The following is a 20,127-nucleotide window of genomic DNA, read 5'->3' on the forward strand; positions in this document are numbered from 1 at the left end:
AAACAATGGGGCAGGTAGCAAAACACACATTAAAAACACTCCATCTCTCTCCCCCTTTCTTGCAGGAGTGCTTTCACCACAGACGTGACAGAAACAGCCTTTTCTATCCTATTGAAACTCATCACGCCGAGCTTCATTTCCTCCTGTTCCTCCTCTGTTCTCTCTGAGTCACTTCCTCCTCCTGTTTTTACACAATCAATAGCCATCTCCAGCTCACCCACCTGTGTCAGCACCTTGCTTCATACATTCATCTAATTTTTTTTAACACTGCTTATTTATATTCTAATTTGCTTCCTTTGCAAAACGAAGTGTAGATGGAAAGAGAAGAAGCTATTTTCTTTGCTCTTCCTAAACCTTGTTGAAGAGTGAACACGTTAATTATTAGACATCTCCCCCGGCTGATCTCGAATCATTCACGCATCTCATTTATCAGTCGTGACTGAGCTTCCGCTGCTGTGTCACAATACCGCTCGACTTCTCTTACGCTGTCAGGAAAACCCAAATCAAAGCGTGACGTCACCCGGCCCGCTCGGGCGTCACGCTATCGCGGTGTGCCTTGGCATATGTTGGGGAATAGCATGCAGGGGAAACCGCTTCACAAGACCGTGCTCTGTCAGTGGCACGCTCACAGTCGCGCACGGGTTTCTCACGCTGTGAAAAGGAGGAGGCGGCATTCCCTTTGAGGCTGACAGACTGGTAATGAGGAAATCTGGGTTACAATGAGTGGAGGGGAGAAGGGAAGATTCCCCAGTGCACTGAAGTGTGTGCAGGAAGAAACGCACATCAGCAAACTTTCCCAAAGATTTACATACAGCTCATCAAGGACTTTCTCTGTGTGCTCTCACAATAAGAAATTCTTTGGGCCAGTGGTTCTCAAAGTCAGGGGAAAACTGGAGTCAAATAAAATGATGCACAGATCTGCTTTTCCTGCAAAGCATTAAAGGACTGCCGGGCAGAACTAAAGCATATAGTGATTCTAAAACAAACGTCATTACTTCTAAAACAGGACTACAAATTAACCCTTTAAGACCTACCATAGAACCAAGTCCGCCAGAGCTTATATTATATTTTTACATCCCGTAGAGCCATTTTTGGGAACATTTCAAGTTGCTATACATCAATACAACCATTATAGCCCAAATTTTAATAATATGTATGCATTAAGTGCATAGTAATTACATAAATTGCAAAAAAGTGCAATAAACTACCAAAAAATTGAAAATCGTTTTTTGTTTTTTTAACATATATTTCTAATTAGAGAAATTTAAGAGGCTTATCCCTCAAAACTGTAAATACAAAAAAGTTGCACAAAATAGTTTCCCACCACAGGAAATTTAATTTGAGTGTCTTCATATTTTTATTTTTGAAATACACCAATTTTTATATACTGCAGGAAAAACAAAAATAAATATTATAATGCAAATTTGCAAAAAAGCAGCATATGCATCAAAATAAACTATTTCCAGCAGTGCAATATGAGTCCTAAGCATCCCAGAAATGACACAGAAAGTCATAAAGTCAAACATAACTTTTAAAAACACCAGTATAGGCTCATGAGGCCCTGATGGTAAAAAACTACATTTCCGCGAAATGACGTAATTTCCGGTTTCGGGCAGGTCATGGCGGACATGCGATAGTTCGCGCTGATGGAGTAGTAAGTGTTACAAACAGCTGATCGGATCGGCAAAGCGTGTTTCTGGAATATTATGTTTTTGTTGCTGCAAGTGCTTTTTATGCAGTTTTTGCAAAGCTATATGTGGAAGGAAACTATGACCGAGGACAAGCTGATGGCATAAGATATAAGTACAACTCCTCCAGTTTCATATGCAAAAAAAATTATAGCGCTAGCTTATGTGGTTGCAGAGCTACCTGGATTTAAAAATAGTTACGCAAAACGGAGCGTGCTGCTCCGACCGGCTTTAAAGGGTTAAACAGATGACGAGCAAAATATTAACTGCTTTCACCCTTTATTAGTTTCATCACTTGTTTCGGTAATGACACAAAGTGAAGTTGGTAATGTTTGGCAAACGTTGCTTTTGGGAATGTCAAACTCAGGCTGCACTCCTGGCAAGTCAGCTGATTGCAGTGTTTACCACATTACCTCTGGTACTGCTTCCTCCAGCCTGCCTATAGCTGCTGTGAATCTGCCAGCTGTGTCACAGCACACATCCACCCCAGTGCCACCTTTTTACACTGCGTCTAACTTGATCAGTGTCCTACCTGTTGACACCGAAGCCTGTTCTGTTTTGTACAAAGGTCTTGCTCCTGCTCTCCTTGCTTTACGCTTTTAGGTGCATTCACGTGGAAGGCAGAGTCCCTGACCAGAGTCACAGCCCCAAATCAGAATTATTCCATACAGATGCTGACTGAAGTCTGATAATAAGGCTGAGTTTGAAATTGTATTTCTTGTCTTTAATCAGAGATCTGAAACACGATGCTCCTTGAACACAGCCTTTGTGACTTTCTTCTGAAGATTTCCTTTCTTAACTCTGTCTATGTGAAAGTCACAATTTCTATGCATCATGCGCTAATGACTTAACTCTTTTTAGTTAACTTTCTGGTAGTGATGTGCGATACCACTGATTTTCTTTCCGATCCGATACCAAGTAATATTCAGGGTGGTATTGACGATACTGATCCGATACCGATACTTTGTACAAAAACTTATTTTATTTATTGTATCTCAAATTATAGCATCATAATGATTACAGGACATCAGACTACTTGTTCTTATCACTTAATAATGTAGGGTTCATCATATAGAAATAAAAAAACTGAAGTTGTGCCTATTTGAACTCCTTGCCTGCAGCACTAAAGGACTCCGTGAGAAACGTCTGTCTCGCCCTGGCAGCACCTGTCCCTCTCCTCCTCTTCAGTTCACCTCAACATACGCTCGTCATATTCTGTGATATGATTTACTCTGAGGTGTTTGACAAGGTTAGTGATGTTGCCACAACCATACATGCCAACCCTCCCGATTTTTCCGGGAGCATACCGAATTACAGATTTTCCACCCGGACAACAAAATTGAAAAACCATATCGCAGAATTCACAGCGCGGCCCAGCCAATTCCAGTTTCCAACAATGGCGGGTCCTCAGGTGGAAGCAGCCTCTGAATTTGGACACCCCCGCTGTTTCCGGGGCGGCCAATAATAACGGTGACATTTAACGTATTTTATCCGATAAATAAACCCTGTAAAATGTATTTACCCTTTTGAATGTCTCCCTACTATGGCCACAACACCTCACTCTTTGAGCACTTTTTTGCCACATGTATCGCAAACCACGTCTCAGCTGTTTGTGGAGATAAAATAAGTCCGCACATGACTCCAATTACGCTCAGCCATTGCTGTGAGTGTGCACGCCAAGGGGCTGCGAGACATTTATACAGCCGTATTTCATACATGACTATGAAAGGTGGAAGAGGAAGTAGTTCCTTTGAATGTTGACAATCCAAATGATATAGTTTCTTTCCACTGTGTTCCTGTTAATGATAAACTACAAATTTACTCTAAATTACTAAAATATCGATATTTTAATGTGAGAATCGATTATAGAACATAAATGATTAGTATCGGAGGAATCGATATTTCAGGATCGATCCGCACATCACTACTTTCTGGGCAAAGCGACAAAGCGCAAACTTCCCAGATGTTCCACTGACTTGATGACTAAAAGAAGCTGATTAAAAGAAATATGGCTGACTTGTTGCTTCTGTTACATTCTAGAAAAGAAAGAAACACTTTTTGAATTAAAATCAATGCCCAAAATAGCAGTGAAGCAGTGTGCAGCCCCCATTCACCCCTGCTGGAGCTGATGCTTCAGTCCTAATTAAGATATATTAAGCTTGAGACGCTCGAAGAACATTTAGCTGTACGCCTGCTCGCAGTCCAGGTGCTCCTCTCGCTAACTTCTCGCGTCAGCTCTTCCCTTCTGTCCCACTTCAAGCGGCTAAATTCTCCCTGACAGCTGTCAAAAAACTTCACTTTGAGTTCAGAGGGTCACAGATCTGAAACCTTAAACCAAACCTTTCAGTTCTGTCTCTTGCAGACAACACTCAGCTGCTCAAAACGGGATATCATCCGGCCTTAGAGGGAACCTTTGTGGGCCTGAGCGGGTCTTAGTTACCCACACAGAAATCAATGTGGACATGGAGAATTGAGTTGTGAGAAGGAAGGAGCTGGCAAAAGGAGTGTGGGCAATGTTTCCTCAGCTGGAAATCTGACCACGTTACAGAGGTGGAGGCATAGATAGCTTCCAGGTACAATCTCTCTGCTTGAGTCCTCCCCAGTCACAAACAGCACTGATATTGTTCGCAGATGGCCTTCCCATTACTGAATCTTTAACTGGGCAAAAAAAAAAGCTAGTTTAACACCAGTAACAGCCAGGCTTGTGGTGGATCATCACTGCTCCGGCACCAGTTTGCCAAGAAAATCCCCAATTTGTGATATTTATCTATTCCTTTGCATAAATATCTTTGATTCACTCCCATCGTTCCTCTCCGGAGAAGACGCCTTCCTCTGACTTCTTATTCTGCACCATTATCTCCAGTGATGGCCTAACTATCCCACACGCTGCAGCTCATTAAAACTGGCGCTGAGGCCTTCCTGCTTCTTCTCTCCCTCAGCGTTTTTCAATCTCCTCACTTTATCCTGTTTGCTTTGAAAAGGTCTTCCAGGATTCTGGTAATAAACCTCCAAGATTACTGGGAACTTACCCAGCACGCGCGTGCCTCTGATAGACAATGATGTCATGATACGGGAGCGTTCTGACAGGCAGGGAGACTTCCCCACTTTGGCATTTGGTTAACCTTTGAAAGAGCTCTGACCTGCTTGGCTGACACAGACCTCCTGAAATGAGCTCTAAGCGGCCGACATTATCACCTGTTGATCTGATTATTGGGGAGAGGAGACTAGCACAAAGTTCTCACGCCATTTTAAATAACTGAAGGAAATGGGTTCTGATCCAGGATTGCTGCTGGAGGTCTCACAGGCAGGAATATCTTCCTGATTCACCTCCCAGTGGCTGCTTTTCTAAACTCCGGCACCCAATCAGCTGTAGAAGATGATCTAGTTCGCTTTGACTGCCACTAGGGCTGGGTATCGTCACTGATTTCTAGAATCGATTCAATTCCGATTCACAAGGTCCCAAATCGATTCGATCCACGATTCGATTTAATTCGATTCAATTCAATTCGATTTGAATCTGGGAAATTTTGACAGTCAGAAATATTATAATTCAGATCAGTACATTTACATATTTTTGTATCTATAAAAAGGAAGCTGACACACGCAAGACTTTATCAAAGGTGTGAGCGTCACAGCAGAGGCCTTTGTGTCAAAGTAGCTGAGGATAAAACAGAGAAAAACATGAAGGAGATTTTCCTGGCCTGGGATTTTATAAAAATATTCTGCAGTACATCAAAAACGAAAGAAAACCATTAATCAACATATAAACGTTACCTCTGAAGTTACAGCGGTTTTATTAGAGACACGGCTAAGTGTTTTGCATTTTGCATAATTTTAAAAAGTTTAAATTTGTTCAGCATTGAACGGCAGAAATTAGGTTTTCTTTTCAGAAGTATATAAAATGAAAAAAAAAAAAAAAAAGTCGGCCGACAGCGCTGTAAACAACGGTAGACTTATGCGTAACAAGCAAGCGAATATTGAAGAAAACAGAATTTTAGACAGGAAACTGTGAGAGAGAGAGAGAGAGAGAGAGCTGTGCATCGTGGTCGAAGCAAAACAGTAAAAGTCAGGGTGAATACATGACGATGTTTATGTGAAGCTTAGTTTGGATCTTCTTTTGCTGCTGGTTCGGTCAATATTGTTTGGAGAGACATCAAACTAACAGCTTTACAATCAGCGCATAAAGGGCGTGAACACAAAGCGCCGACCCGCAGACAGATCAGAATCAGCGAGCTGTCGGCTTTCAGCCCCGACTGTGAGAAAGTCACATCTCACTGATTCTGATCCGCGGGTTGCGCTGTGTGTTTACGTCTTTGTGCAGAATCCGTGTTCCTGCTCTCATTTACTGTCTTAGCTGTTTGGTGGTTGTTGAGATTTCACCAGAGATTCTGGCATTTCGGGCAAAATAAATTTACATTAAAAAATCGATTCAGGATTTTAATGAATCGATTTTACGTTATCCAAGCCAGAATCAATTTTAATCGATAAATCGATTATAAAAACCCACCCCTAACTGCCACAGCAGCCTTGGCAGGAGGCATCAGATCCTGAATATAAACTCTGGCTTTACATCTAAAAAATAATAATTTATATATTTTAGGAATTTTATATCAAACGTTATACATTTTTAGAATCCTGCAGTGACAATAATCTCTTTAGTTTCTTATTATGTAGTTTTTTAAAATGTGTTTACCTACAATAGAGAGAAAATCTGTGATGTGCGTTTATGTAAAAGCTGCAGACAAAAACCCTGCGGCCTTTTGTATCACTGCAACTTCACACAAGGTTCTGGAGGCCTGATGTTAACAAGGTCCCAGGCAGCAAGGCTGAATGTAAAGCAGGACACAAAGCGTGTCTCCATAAAACCAAAGAAGAGAGGTCAGCCCTACAAGAAAAGGGACGAAGAGAAAGACGATTAAAGAGGAGAAAAAAGGAACAAACCTAATGGCTTTAAAAGGAATAAAAATAAAACAAAGGACAAAGCTGTGTTGTAACATATTGAAATTATATGAATCACAACTTAATTAGATCGGCTCTCAGTCTAATCTGCAGAGATGTGACGTTTGTTCGCTTCAGTCCATCTAACCCCAGAACAAACACTGATTAGAAATTTCTGGTTTGTTCTCTCTGTGCTTCCTCCCAGCCTTAAATCAACACAAGCATGACCTCATTTTCAAGTCATCTCCAACTTTTCTCTCCATCTATCCTGTCTTCCAATCTTCTCCTCTGCCATCCGCCTACTTATCCACTTATCCACCCCTTTTAACCCCTGTCTGACCTTCCCTCTTAAGAATTCTCCCATTTTTACCTAGAAATCTTATCCCTCTTGTTTTCTGCACAAAGCTCTACCTCCAGCGACAGCCTCTGCATACTAATGCAGCTGCAGAAGCTGCAGGAATAACTTCTCAGAGCCGGTTGCCAGCCGCAGTCCTGTAATTCCACTGTTTCCTCTGAAGTTTAACAGGCTGAACCCTCCAGTGAGACAGACATAGTCCCAATTAAACACCGACACCCACGGGACCAGATTCAATTTGTGTGTGTGCATGTTGTTTTTTTAAATAAATGAAAGAAGCTGTATGAGGTGACGATGAAGAGTGACTGGAGACTATGCCACTGTGTAAAAGTATTATTTTACATGCTGAGTTAATCAAATACTCATTTGCAAATGTGCCTGCAACTGCGTGTTAGGTACAAGGATCCCATAATTTAAAGCTGAATATCTAGCCAAGTCAAAGCGGTGTGCGTGTGGCTGAAGGTATGATGCATGCGTTTAAGGATGATCTTTTTTGCAGTTCCTCACAATCTAAAGAAGCCAAACAATATTTCAATATAATCAGATCGCAGCTAATGTGTCTCCTGCAGTGTGTATACACTTTGAGGATGTTTGCATATATCCCAGCAAACCATTCCAGTGTATTTAGAGTGTTATGTTACTAAAAATGAAGCTTACTGCTAACAAAGAACCAACATGTCTAAAGCTAATCAGCCATTTTTCACTGATTTGTGCCTTGGTCATGGACATTTAGTTCAGTTTTTTAGCCTAGTACCATTTAGACATGAAGTTCATATGGTCACACGCCATTTACATGTCCTGCAGCTTTTTAAACTTTCATGACTGGTTAGTTTTAAAGATTAGGGCGGTTAGTTAGCCAGCTAAATGTAGCTGCAAGAATCTCCCAGTGTTTACTTGCAAAGTGGGTCAAATGTGTCGGTTCTGATTGTTTAAGCAGTGGCTGATTTTTAACTGCTCATTTAACATCTGCATAATTATCTGTTTAGGTAACGCTGGCTTATTTACACTGATATTGCTTGACGTGCACTGCCTCTGAAAAACAGAATCTTTTATTGCAAAAGACTGACGTGCAGACAGCTGCTACAATCTGACATTCATTAAACTGTCGCTGGCTAGAAAAACAGAAATCTGCTTTCTCACTTTTGTCTGAAATTAAGGAAAAACTGTAAGTTTGTAAATAACAACCTGTTTAAAGGTTAAAGGTTAAAGAAGGTAGGAATTAAGAGTTTTTGATATCAACTTTAAAAAGGTTGTGCTGGCCTTCTGAAGAGGACGTCTGTGCTAGTGGAAGTTTTTTCTTCATGGAGCGTGCTCTGAACTTGGGTTGACTGTCAGGGATGGAGCAATGAAACATCACCAGACAGGTGAATGAATGAAGCGTGCTGGTAGTGGTTAGAGGAATAAAGGAAATAAAGGAAACACCCTTGGCTGTTTAGTGCAGCACATGTGCTTTAGTAGTGAGGGAGAATAGAAGGGAAATGCAACACTCACCTCCTTGCTTACTCCTGTCAAGATAGATGGAGACCCTTCTGGCCAGACCTGCGAGCAGGGGGAAGAGGAGCGTATGGAGGAAGGAAGGGAAGATGGAGAAGGGGGGGAGGGGGAGGAGAGCAGGAACGTAACAAAGCAAGCAACAAATTAGCAAGAACCCCTGTGCATGCTAACCCAAACATCCACACACACCTAACAGAGCTGAAATACCCATGAAGTGACGGTAGGTACTCCTCGCCACTTCATGGGTATTACTCCACATGCACTTGAAGAGCAGAGGGATGAACAAGGCTGCTGCTTCCCAGCGTGGTATCTCCCGAATGACAAACAGCGGCACGTCAACGCCAAAGAGCGGAAGGGGATTTGAGCCGAGCTGCCACCCCTGCATTACAAACTGCGTCCCCAGCATCCGAACCTGCAGGACGCAGAACCTAAGATCCCTTCACCACAGCGTTAAAAAGCAGGCAGGGTGGAGCTGAGTGTGCATCAGTTTGTGGCTGATCAATAACAAAAACAACACCTGGAAATAATGAAGGTGCACCTTGTTCAGCCTCTCTCTCGGGGGGGAGGGGGGGGGGAAAGACGACCCACAAAACAATATCAAAGACCCAGCAAAATAACAAAAAGCCAGACAGTCCACAGAGATGGATCATTGATGAAAAACAGCACAGGAGCGTGTTATTGGACGATGGGAGAGGGGGGGGGCGGGTTGAGTGAGGACAGGTCCTGCTGGTACTCTTGTGTGAGTGTGTGTTTGTCTGGCAGCATCTCCTTGAGAAATGCTCAGTCTAGTTGCAACTGCCTACAGAGGTAGAGCAGGATTTTGGCAGCGAGAAGACAGACTTGTGTAATATTTCATTGGGTTTTACATTATTAATGCAGCTGAGGCAACGCTAAAAATCGTAAAAATTCTAAACACAGCGTTATTGTACTCAATCTGAAAGACGTTCCAAGCAATGGTAATAAGTCAGAACTGAATACTGGGCCAGGAGGTGGTGGGTGTGAATGCACCAGGGAAAGAGTCTGCGTGAGATTGCCGAGGTTTCTGAGATCTACTGCCAAGTTCACTTTTTATTTTTTTACCTTTCGGAGCACAACAAGCCAAAGCTGGATTCTTCAGTAAAACTTTTTCAAGCGAGGTCTCATCTGAGTGGCTGCTTATATTAAAACTGATGCCTTCACTAGGTTCTGCATATAGACTGCAAAACAGTGGCCTGTCACCGACGACACATCCAGGATAACAAGCACACCATTAAATGTTAAAGTTTCAGAGACAACATGGCGGTGGCTCGCTGTCGGAGAGTCGGAGAGCTTCTCAGGGCGGTTTGTGTCGTGAGAGTCAGGCAGAGACCGGTGTTAGTTAAGTGTGTCTCCTCCCTGCAGGTCCCCGCAGAGCTCTGGTGACTCGGTAATGACGGAAACACGTATGTGCACGCGGCATGAGGTCCACACTTCTGCACAGATATGCAGTCAGGCACTGAATCAGCCAGTCACTCAATCTGACAGCTCTGCTCTGGCTGCTGCCAATTACCCAAACACGGTGCAGCATGTCATATGTGACACGCTTTTATTAAAAAAACAAAAAAAACAAACATTAAATTTGCCTACTTCTGCACTCGTGCTAAAGTGCACTATTTTAATACGGATGGATGAGCGCTACGTAGGTAATCGCTGCATTTATCACACAGGTTATGCTCAGAAACAGTCATTCTTACAGCTGTCACAGTCGCTCCCCAAAACATCCCAGTAGTATCGGCTGAGAAACGCTCGAGGCAGAAATTTAAAGCAGGGGAGAGAGTTAAGGAGAGCGTGCACAACCTGACACAACACACCGGTGGGTGGAAGTGTCTGACAGGTGTGTACAGTGGGTGCCTGCATCGCATTTGTGAATATCTCCGCCTCGGGAGTTGTGTGTAAGTGTGTCAACGCGAAGGTAAACATGGCAGCGGATCCACCAACGTCCACAGTCCCAGTTTTATAACGATCACTAAAGCAACGTGGACAGTCTCACAGGGGAAGAATGAGAAATACCTACCTTCTGCATTTCGTGATTGATTACGTGCAGACTTGGAATGTAGGGCCCGCAGTAGGTTAAACAGCCCCCGCTGTTTCAGGTGTGACAGGTATATATGACAGATGTGGAACGTGTGAGAAGGTGAGGGAGGTGAAGCTGACAGTGGATTTTAAATTAGACCTACATTCGCCAGCAGCAGAAACAATCCGAATGCAAAAGTATGGAAACGACGGTGTCGTTTTTCATTTAGCATTTGTGTGAAATTGGTTATTTTTAAAGCAGCTTGTGACAAACTCTCCCGGACTTCCAGTGACGGTGAAGTGGTCTGCCCCGGCTGCTGCCCCTCAAATCTGACATTTTTAGTGATTTGAACAGCTCTGTGGGATGAGCACACATGTGCGGTAATTAAAACGGAAGCTGTGCGAGTGAGTGTTTGCTGCTGGGTTTGATGGGGTCTGGGTCACTGTGCAACTGAAATGCTCTCATTGGTGCCACCTTTTATTCAGAGATGAATTTCTGAGGTTTAAAACACCAAATATACTGTAAAAAACAAGAAAAACGACCTTCAGGCTTCAGTGCTGAGTGATTTTAGTCCACTTTTTCTTTTATTCATCTAAAACCTGAGCTGTATTTAATTTAAGAAGATATAAGTGTGAACGTAACCTTAACCTACTTTATTAGATGTACTTTACTTTACTGTAATTGTCAGCTGTGGCTGTATTGTTTCAGGCTACGTCCACACGTACCAGGGTATTTTTGAAAACGCAGATTTTTCTATGCGTTTGCACCTTTCGTCCACACGTAAGAGAAATCTTTTCGTTTTCGGTCACTGAAAACGGAGATTTTTAAAAACTCCTGCCAGGGTGGATATTTTTGAAAACTCAGTTTTTGCATTTACGTGTGGACGAGAAAAACGGAGAAAACACAGCGTCAAAGGTGTGCGCATTTTTTGACGTCACACTGTGCGCCACGTTATTGTTTCGGTGAAATGAATTTCTACAATACTGTTACTGTTAATTGTTCTCTCTGCAGTGTTTAAATGCTTACATATACACACACAGTTACTGTCCCTCCACACATACGACTCGGTTCTGCTTCTATGCCCCATCTTTGTTTACTTTTTCCCACCGAGGCTTCTAGACTTCTGATTGGCCAACATTTCTGCACGGTTAGGAATATAGCGCCACCTGCTGCTTTGGCATGTTCCTAGCAGCGTTTTCCTTCATTTCTGCCTTTACGTGTGGACGGGATTATTTTTTAAAACGAAAACGGAAAATCTCCGTTTTCAAAAATACCCGTGTACGTGTGGACGTAGCCTTAGATAAAATTGAATTTTTCAATACTTAGTTTAAGGAGAAAAAACTCCTCTCAGACCTTCTCTGTAGGTGGAGCAATGAGGAAGTATGACTGGGATGCTTTGGGACAGTTTGTGGTTTTGGGGTATGGGTGGGACTGCGGATGGGTTGGTGACACAGTAATAAAGAGCATTGGTCTTTACTGTGGGTGCTGATGGAGGGCTGACCTCGGGTAGTGGGCAGCATATCGGAGAGACCCTGCCACGCCGTCACCATCTCCGGATTCTTCTGGTCAGCAAAGTTCTTCCAGATCCGTAGCGCTCCATCATCTGGAGAGACGAGAGAGAGGGAAAGATACAGAGTAAGAGAGAGAGCCAGGAAAAAAAATGCAGCGTGGTGTAAACGCTGAGGCTGGATGAAGCTGCACAGACACCAGCATCCTGTTTGTAATCTTTATGCACTTTAAAGTGTTGAACTGCGTTGATGAAAACCCTGAACCAAGACTCTTTCACACACACTGTCAACACACACTCCTCAAAAGAAGACGGAGAGCGTGTAACGCCGAGCGGCATCTTAAAAGGCTCTGTGCCTGTGAGCATCTCGCCAGAAAGAAACAACGAGGCAGGAATCTAACCTCAAAACCTCTGCGGCTGAAACACGGCAAAGACACCGAGATAAAACACGTCCGTGCACTCTTATGAGGAAGCTATTACAGGCCATAAAAGTCTCCACTTGATTTACAGCCTGCGTTTTACTTCTTTTAATGCTGATTCTTTTTTATAACTAATGTCCTGCCCTGCTATCCTTCAGAGCATGAGTGATGGGGAAAAGCTGAATAAGTGCACATTACTTTTTGATGAGATGGAATTCAGATTTATCAATACCGAAGCCTTTTATCAAAGTTTCTTAGCTTAATTTAACAGAAGGAAGACCAAACAAAATAAATGTGTTTGTATTTTAATGTCGAGTTGTTTTCTCCGGTTCCTGTGGGTGATGAAGATAAAGCCACGGAGGGTAATTGCTTTCTTCTTTTGATGAATGATGATGACTACACATGAGTGCTCTGTGCGTAACAGCCAAGTGTTTAAGGCTTGTTGCTGCTACAAATGAGCCTCTCTGCGATTTCTGCTGTTGCCAGTGGGCGTGGACATTTGCGCTGATAACTTGGATGAACTCGCACTTTTGTGTGTGTGTGTGTGTGTTTGTGTGTTAGAAACCTGTTGCAGTGAGCAGCAGTGAGCAGTCGTGTCCGTTCAGGTACTCCATGGATGTGATGCGAGTATAACGAGGGTTTCCGTTGTAGAAGTAGTCCAGTCTCTCGCCCTTCTCCCAGTCCCAAAAGCTAAAACAAACACACTCATTAGACGACAATAGGGCTGCTACAAACGATTATTTTGATAGTCGACTAGTCACCGATTATTTTTGCGATTAGTCGACTAATCAGATCATCATCCATTGGACATAAAACATACGGCTTATTGCACCAGCATACATCTGCTCTTATATAACTATCATTAGCTTACAGCTTTAAGTGTTTAAGGTATGTGCTAACTAAAAATAAAGACAAGATGAGAGTTTATTAAATTTTAATGAAATTTGCAGATTGTTTCGGTGAAGTTTAATAAACTCCTTGCTATCTAAAATATAACAGGACACCGGAGTAAATTCTCGAGCATCTCACACTTCTGATAATCAGCTGTCTGCTTGTCATTTATTCAGCTGTGTAAAAACTATAACTTTAATCTCAGCCAAACCGATTTACTCAGGAACAAATAAAATACGGAAAAAAGCCAAACAATAACATTTTTAAGTTATCTAAGTGACTTATATATGTTTAACCTGAGTAGCGAAAGACGGCGGTGGGTTTGAAAACGATTTGCGGGAGTCCGGTGTTCTCACGGCTCTAGTGAGCCTAGCCCCCGGCTAGCTATCGAGCTAGTGGGTAACAGACGTCTCCGAAAACGTCGGAGAGCTTTTGAAAATATGTGGTGTCTTGATAAACTGAGCAGATATTTGAGGTTTACACAGCTACATTCTCGCCTGAAAATATGTTAATCGTTTATTTTGTGACCCAGAAAGAATAATAAGAGTAATATTAAAACTAACTAGCTGCCGCAATTGTTGGAAACTGAGCTGGGCTGCGCTATGAATTCTGGGACACAGCTTCTTCTTCTTCGGGGTTTAACGGCAGCTGGCATCCTTGTACATGCAGTGCTGCCATCTTCTGTTTCAGTCCGTTATTACACTCTTAAATCCTACTACTTATTCCTGCGTCTTTTGTGATCTTACAAAGCTTCAAACGATGCGTCGACTATTAAATCAGTCATTGATGATTTTGATAGTCGACGTAATCGTGACTAGTCGACTAATCGTGGCAGCCCTAGACGACAATATGATCTGTTTAACATTTTAACTGAACGTGGTAGTCTCTGACCAGATGCTGTCCTTGTCAGCCACAGCGATGCAGGTGTTGAAGGGGTGGAACTTGACCACTGACGGCACTCCGGGGTTGCGGTTGATGAATATTTGATCATCCAGACGAGAAATACCTGAAACAGAGGAGAAAATCCAAAAGTTGGTATGAAAGGATGATGGATTCATCCAAACCGGAGGTGAACAACCTGTCTGCTGGCACACCTAACCCACGCCTGCAGCTGCAGCTACAGGGAGTAACTTAATGAACAAATAAAATGTAGTCTGTCCCGCCTTCTTCTTGTCGTTGGCTGAATCAGTGAGCTACAGCTGTTCACCGTTGGGCTGGGGTCAGTACCTACTACTGCTCGATACTCAGGTAGCTTTCCTGCCACCCGAGAAGCTTTTAGGAGAATTTATGAGTTGGGCTTTAGGTAGTAATTTTGTATCTATTGAGGTGTTTAATTTTCACAGTGTTTTTACTTCTATGTAGCAACTCATCTTTTTTGGCCTTGGCTCTCCATGAAGCTTTTTTTTTAAACTTTTAAAATGGCAAAACTATTAACAGCTCGAATCCTGCCATCTTATTTCCAGTTTTGTATCCCAGAGATCAGCGTGTGGTTTTTAACAAATAAACTTAAAAGATTTCTCTTGCAGATTTTTCAAATTCTGCCTCTGATCAAAAACAAAAGCATTTTAGTACAAAACAGAGGAACAAAATAATATAACAACTACAACAAAAAGGTTTATTTAAAGGTCCCTTAGCAGTGCACACTTTCTTAAACTGACTGACAGGTTTTGTCATGTCCAAGAATACCAAAGACACCAGCTGAGGGCCTCAGGACTCTCTCATCGGTACATTTTGTGTTCGTGCAAATTATTATTTTGTCCTCTAAGTTTCTTAAACACACTAATGCAGTTCATATTTCCATGCTCTGTCAGCAGATTAAAAAGAAATGTTCAAAGAATACAGTTTAATTACTAGTTTTTAATTGTATAGGATAATAAAGGATAATAAAAGGTACACTCAGCGCAATAATGTGGCTCACTGACACATTTCTAATAGCTTTTGGAAAAAGAGAAATTTATGCTTCATGAGGTTTTGCATCATAGGCTGTATAAATGGCCTGGGTCTCATAGACTGAGTACCCAAAGCACTTTGTACAAGTTGAGTTTTGAAAGTGTGAACAACAAGTGAGAGGTTGGTCTGGCAGCACACCCTGCTTTATCACCTTTTTTCCTCTGAATGGCTCCGTCATTTACCAAATCACCATGATACTGTATGTGACATGAAAATAAAGGCACAGATCATAAAATCAACTCAAGTGAGAAGTAAGGCTCAAGAGTTGGGTGTTCGTCTTGTAATCGGAATCGGACAGTCTCGGTCGTTGTGTCCTTGGGCAAGACACATCACCTACCGCCTACTGGTGATGGCCAGAGGGGCCGATGGCGCGATATGGCAGCCTCGCTTCTGTCAGTCTGCCCCAGGGCAGCTGTGGCTACAACTGTAGCTGCCTCCACCAGTGTGTGAGTGTGAGAGTGAATGAATAGTGGCATTGTAAAGCGCTTTGAGGGGTCCCGAAAAGCGCTATAAAAATGCAATCCATTATTATTATTATTATTATTAAGTAGGGCCATTTTCTCACCGACCTTTATACAATCAGACTTCTTTTAGCAACCAGACGAGTCGCCCCCTGCTGGCCACTGGAAAGACTGCAGGTTTTATGCACTTAACTCTATTTTATTTAACTTTATTTATTTTAAAACATACAGTCTATGTTTTGGGTGCACACATTAAATACTGGGCTGTACTATTGCTTGGTGAACATAAATTAAATACGGAATCGGGGCCGAGATTCCCAACACAACGCAAAGGTCAAGTATGATCTGAAATGTATACTTTTAACAGTAGTACTGAAAAAAAAAAGTATTTGGCTTTTAAAGTATTTGTATAAGTTAAAACAAAAAGCAAATAAAGTTTCCTGGAAGACATTTTCAGAAGTAGAACGTGAAATAAAGGAAAAAAAGGACAAAGCACAGCCTGACCATCGACAGGAAGACTTGAGGCAAAGCAAGAGAACAGAGCAAAACACGGTGGAAGAGCCGAGGCAAAGAAAACAGTTGAGTTGTGTACCCCACTGGCAGGTTTCACTGCGAGTAAAAACACGCTGATAAATCTGATGACTTGACTGCCTCACTATATGTTGCCATGGCAACAACACATGCCGGCTGCCGACCCCGTCCTTGGCTGCACGAACTCACTCCCGAGACCGCCGTAACGAGATGAAGAACAATGAAGGGGGATGGATGCAGCTGTGATGGAGGAAAACGTAGCTGGAGGGAGAAGCTGCGGAGGCCTGCGGTTAAAAGCCGGCCGAGATCATCATCACGACTCGCTTTATGTGCACGAAGTGTGACATCACAGTAGATACAGAGCAACTGTAAAAACAGAGGACACCTCAGAAGTGCACCGTGAAGTGGGCAGACTTTGCACCACCAACAAAAAAAACAGCACAAGTCAAATCAGGTTCACAGGCTTTGCTGCCTCGTTCTCAACTCCTCCATCTTCCTCCATCGTACCCTCCCCCTCCTCCTCCCTCCTTCCTCTCGCCTTGGTTCTCTCTGGGGGGATTCGACTGAATGAGGGCAACCCTACTACTTCTCTCTTTCAGAAAACTGCGAGGGGAATTCAATGATTTAACGAGAGCGGGACAGACGTGTGCGTGAGCAGCTCTGACGCCAATCGCCTCGTGACTGTGTGTTTGTGTTTGTGTATGCATGTGTGGAGGGGGCTGCCGGTGACGTCGGGGGTGTTAGTTATTCTGTTTGAGAGCTGCTCAAACTTCACGCGGGGAGTGTGTGCGTATGCTGCCACTCTTTAATGTGCGAGTGCATGTGAGGGGAGACCTGTGACTCACAAAGAGGACGTCTCCTGCTGTGAACTGATTTCAATCAATCCTTCCATCCCTGCGAATCATTTGCAAACTTGCTCACCTAAAATTTTTGATGCATCTTGATGTTTTTCGGGGACAGTCTGGATTTCACCCAAGTTAGCCTCATTAGGGCTCCGGAAATAGTCAATAAGGCTACGTTCACAATGCAGGCGAAAGCGCATCAAATCCGATTTTTTTGACCCTATGCGACCCATATCTGATCATGGTGTGACAGTGTGAACGGCACAAATCTGATATTTTCAAATCTGATCTGGGTCACTTTCGTATGTGGTACTGAATCCGATACATATCCGATGTTTTAGAAAGCGACTGCTGTTTGAACGGTCATGTCACATTAAATCCGTCTTTTACGTCACTGACACAAGACAGACGCCAATTATCAGCGCCGGAGAAGCGCCGAGAAGACATCGTGAACGCTTCCGGGCCATCCGGTGAAACTGCTGGGAAGACAACGTTGGAGAAACGTGAACATTTTATTTGTACTGTATAATCTGCAGATTCTGACAGAAATCTGCAACTATCCTTTGAAGCAGCGCTCCTCTAAAACAGCAATAAGGATCATTATTAGGTTATTTACATTATTATGTAAATAACGAAATAACTTAAAGCAAAAATTGGGAAACGTAAAGTCCGAAGTCTTTATATTAACGGCCATCAGTCAAACAATATTGTTTGCTCTGGGTCTAAAAAGAGCGCGTTGTGTGTGACGTCTTCTTTTGCGCATGCGGGCGCTTTGAGCGTTCACACTAGAGCGCGTTTGCTGTCGCATTTTATTTGTAGTGTGAACAAGCAGAAAAAAAAAAATCAGATTTGATCAAAAAAATTGGAATTGAGCATTAAGACCTGCAGTAGGGCTGCTCGATTATGGCAAAAATGATAATCACGATTATTTTCACTGAAATTGAGATCTCGATTATTTGACAATATTTATTTAACAATAACAATGTATTTAATGACTTTAAAAAATTATTTTAAAATAGTGCAAATACTGATAACAGTGCAAATGTTTGCAATATAAAAAATAAATGAAAAATGTAAACATCTATGTTTAGTGAACTTTGCAGTGTTGCTCTGTGGTGCAGCTACGACACTGTAGCAAAGTTTACACACTGTGTCTACTTGATCCACATCTGACTCCGCAAACCCATAATGTTTCCACACCACTGAAGTTTTTTTACCTCTCTTTTCAACCAACAGCAGTCACTCTCCTCTCCAAATAACTTCTGCTTAGCTTTCCGAGCTTCCCTCGGGTCCTCTTAATCAGCGGTCCCCAACCCCCGGGCCTCGGACCGGTACTGGTCCGTGAGTCATTTGGTACCGGGCCGCGAGAGTTGAGGCTCAGGTGTGAAATGTATAGTTTTCAGGGTTTTTATCGGTTTTCAGCATTATTTTGTTATCGTTTTTATCGTTTACTCGGTTTTCCTGGGTCTTTTCACGTGTGTTATGAATAAATCTTCTTTTTTTTCGGTACCGGTACTAGTTTTATTTTGTTGTATTTATCAGCGACACCTTAAAGGCCGGTCCATGAAAATATTGTCGGGCATAAACCGGTCCGTGGCGCAAAAAAGGTTGGAGACCGCTGCTCTTAATTGTTGTGACACGTGTTCGAAATGCAGAGAGGTGCGCTCGATTTGCCACACGGAGCAGCGCGAGAGTACAGCACGAGGGAGGGGCTAATAATCGGCTCAGTCATTTTTAATGATCGTTGAAAGGCCAGATCATAATCGAGATTAAAATTCGATTAATTGAGCAGCCCTAACCTGCAGTGTGAACGTAGCCTTAGACACGACTGTCAGTCACTAGTAACAGTTTAATCAACTAACATAGGGACTATTTTGTCCTTGGGTATTATATTACCAATGAACCTTTGTTAGAAAAACAAACAAACAAAAATAACTTCCATAAACAGCCACGTTATGCAGATGTGATAGAAAGTGAAAGAAACTGCATCAAACAGCTGTGCAGCAATGACCTGATGCTAAAACACAGCAGATAAAAGAAGTTAAGAAAGTATCAAGTAATCCTTCACTAAATGAAGAAGTAAAACACCTTTTTTTTAAAAATGTCTGCAGTGTTTTGTTTTGTTTTTTGCGCTTGTCCCGTTTGGTTCTTTTGCCATCAGAATTATTGTCTAAAGGCGAAGAAAGATGCCCAATGGATTTACTTTACCAAATTGACCATCCCAGCCTTGCCGTAATGGTCTATTTGATTCACCTTTTATTGTTTATTTTATTTTATTTTTTTATTTTCACTTGCTAGATACGGGACAGACTTGAATGAGGAAAAGAAAAGGGAGAAAGGAAGAGGGGGAAAAAACAGCGGAGAAGAGGGACGGGGATAAAGGGCAAAAAAACAAAAACCAACTAAATAAGCAGACAAAAAAAAGTGTCTGCAGTGTTTCTACAAGCAAGGAGGAGGAGAAAATGAAGCCTTGTTCCTTTGTGAGATTACGACCTCGGCTGCTAGTTGATTTTAGCAAATTCTGACCCTATTTACAGTGAAACAGATGATAAAGCAGGATATACTTGAGCACAGGCCGACCTTCTGACTGTGATGATTTACTCAGTCTAGGTGCAGTCACTTTTCTCTCCTCTGCTCTTTCATCACATGCACCTGAGCCCATCCCTACATAATTTGTGAAGTCCTCTCATTACAATACCGCTGAAAATCAAGCTTCCCAACAATCAGTGATGTGTGTGAAAAACACAAAACATGAATCTGGTGAGAATGGCAGAATATTAATCACCTCCTGGCAGAGAAACGGATGAAACAAAGAGCAGCCGACAGGGAAAAGTGCCGTTGGAGGCTCTGTCTGTTTTTATCTTTTTGGACAGTCTGGATTTCACCCAGATCCTGCTCTCATTAAGGCTCCGTAAACATTCAATTAAACATGGCTCTGTTAGAAGCTAAGTGCTCGAGTGAAGTGACCGCAGAGCTTGTGTGTGTCGTATGCTCCCTAACCAAAGTCACTCTACCTTTC

The 20,127-nt window shown here is 42.5% G+C and overlaps 1 protein-coding gene and 1 long non-coding RNA gene across 7 annotated transcripts in view; both read right to left on the reverse strand.

The window, feature by feature from the left end:
- The window catches only part of rptor (regulatory associated protein of MTOR, complex 1), a 258,024-nt gene that overhangs the window by 13,213 nt on the left and 224,684 nt on the right, over positions 1-20,127 (reverse strand). For 3 of the 6 annotated variants that reach the window (XM_085162736.1, XM_085162737.1, XM_085162735.1), the window contains exons 27-30: positions 14,216-14,330; positions 12,999-13,123; positions 11,985-12,110; positions 8,473-8,520 (exon numbers count right to left, since the gene is read on the reverse strand). In XM_085162736.1, the coding sequence (XP_085018862.1) occupies positions 8,473-8,520; positions 11,985-12,110; positions 12,999-13,123; positions 14,216-14,330 (414 nt within the window). The remainder of the gene's footprint in view (positions 1-8,472; positions 8,521-11,984; positions 12,111-12,998; positions 13,124-14,215; positions 14,331-20,127) is intronic. The other 3 variants (XM_085162738.1, XM_085162739.1, XM_085162740.1) reach the window with 3 other exon arrangements.
- On the reverse strand, positions 2,562-8,466 carry LOC146516195 (uncharacterized). Its single transcript, XR_014874550.1, has 2 exons — positions 6,196-8,466; positions 2,562-5,077 (listed from the first exon to the last, which is right to left on the reverse strand). It is a non-coding gene; the product is annotated as an uncharacterized LOC146516195 (long non-coding RNA).

The sequence above is a fragment of the Neolamprologus multifasciatus genome, chromosome 6 (genome assembly GCF_963576455.1).
Source record: "Neolamprologus multifasciatus chromosome 6, fNeoMul1.2, whole genome shotgun sequence".
In the NCBI taxonomy this organism is placed as follows: domain Eukaryota; kingdom Metazoa; phylum Chordata; class Actinopteri; order Cichliformes; family Cichlidae; genus Neolamprologus; species Neolamprologus multifasciatus.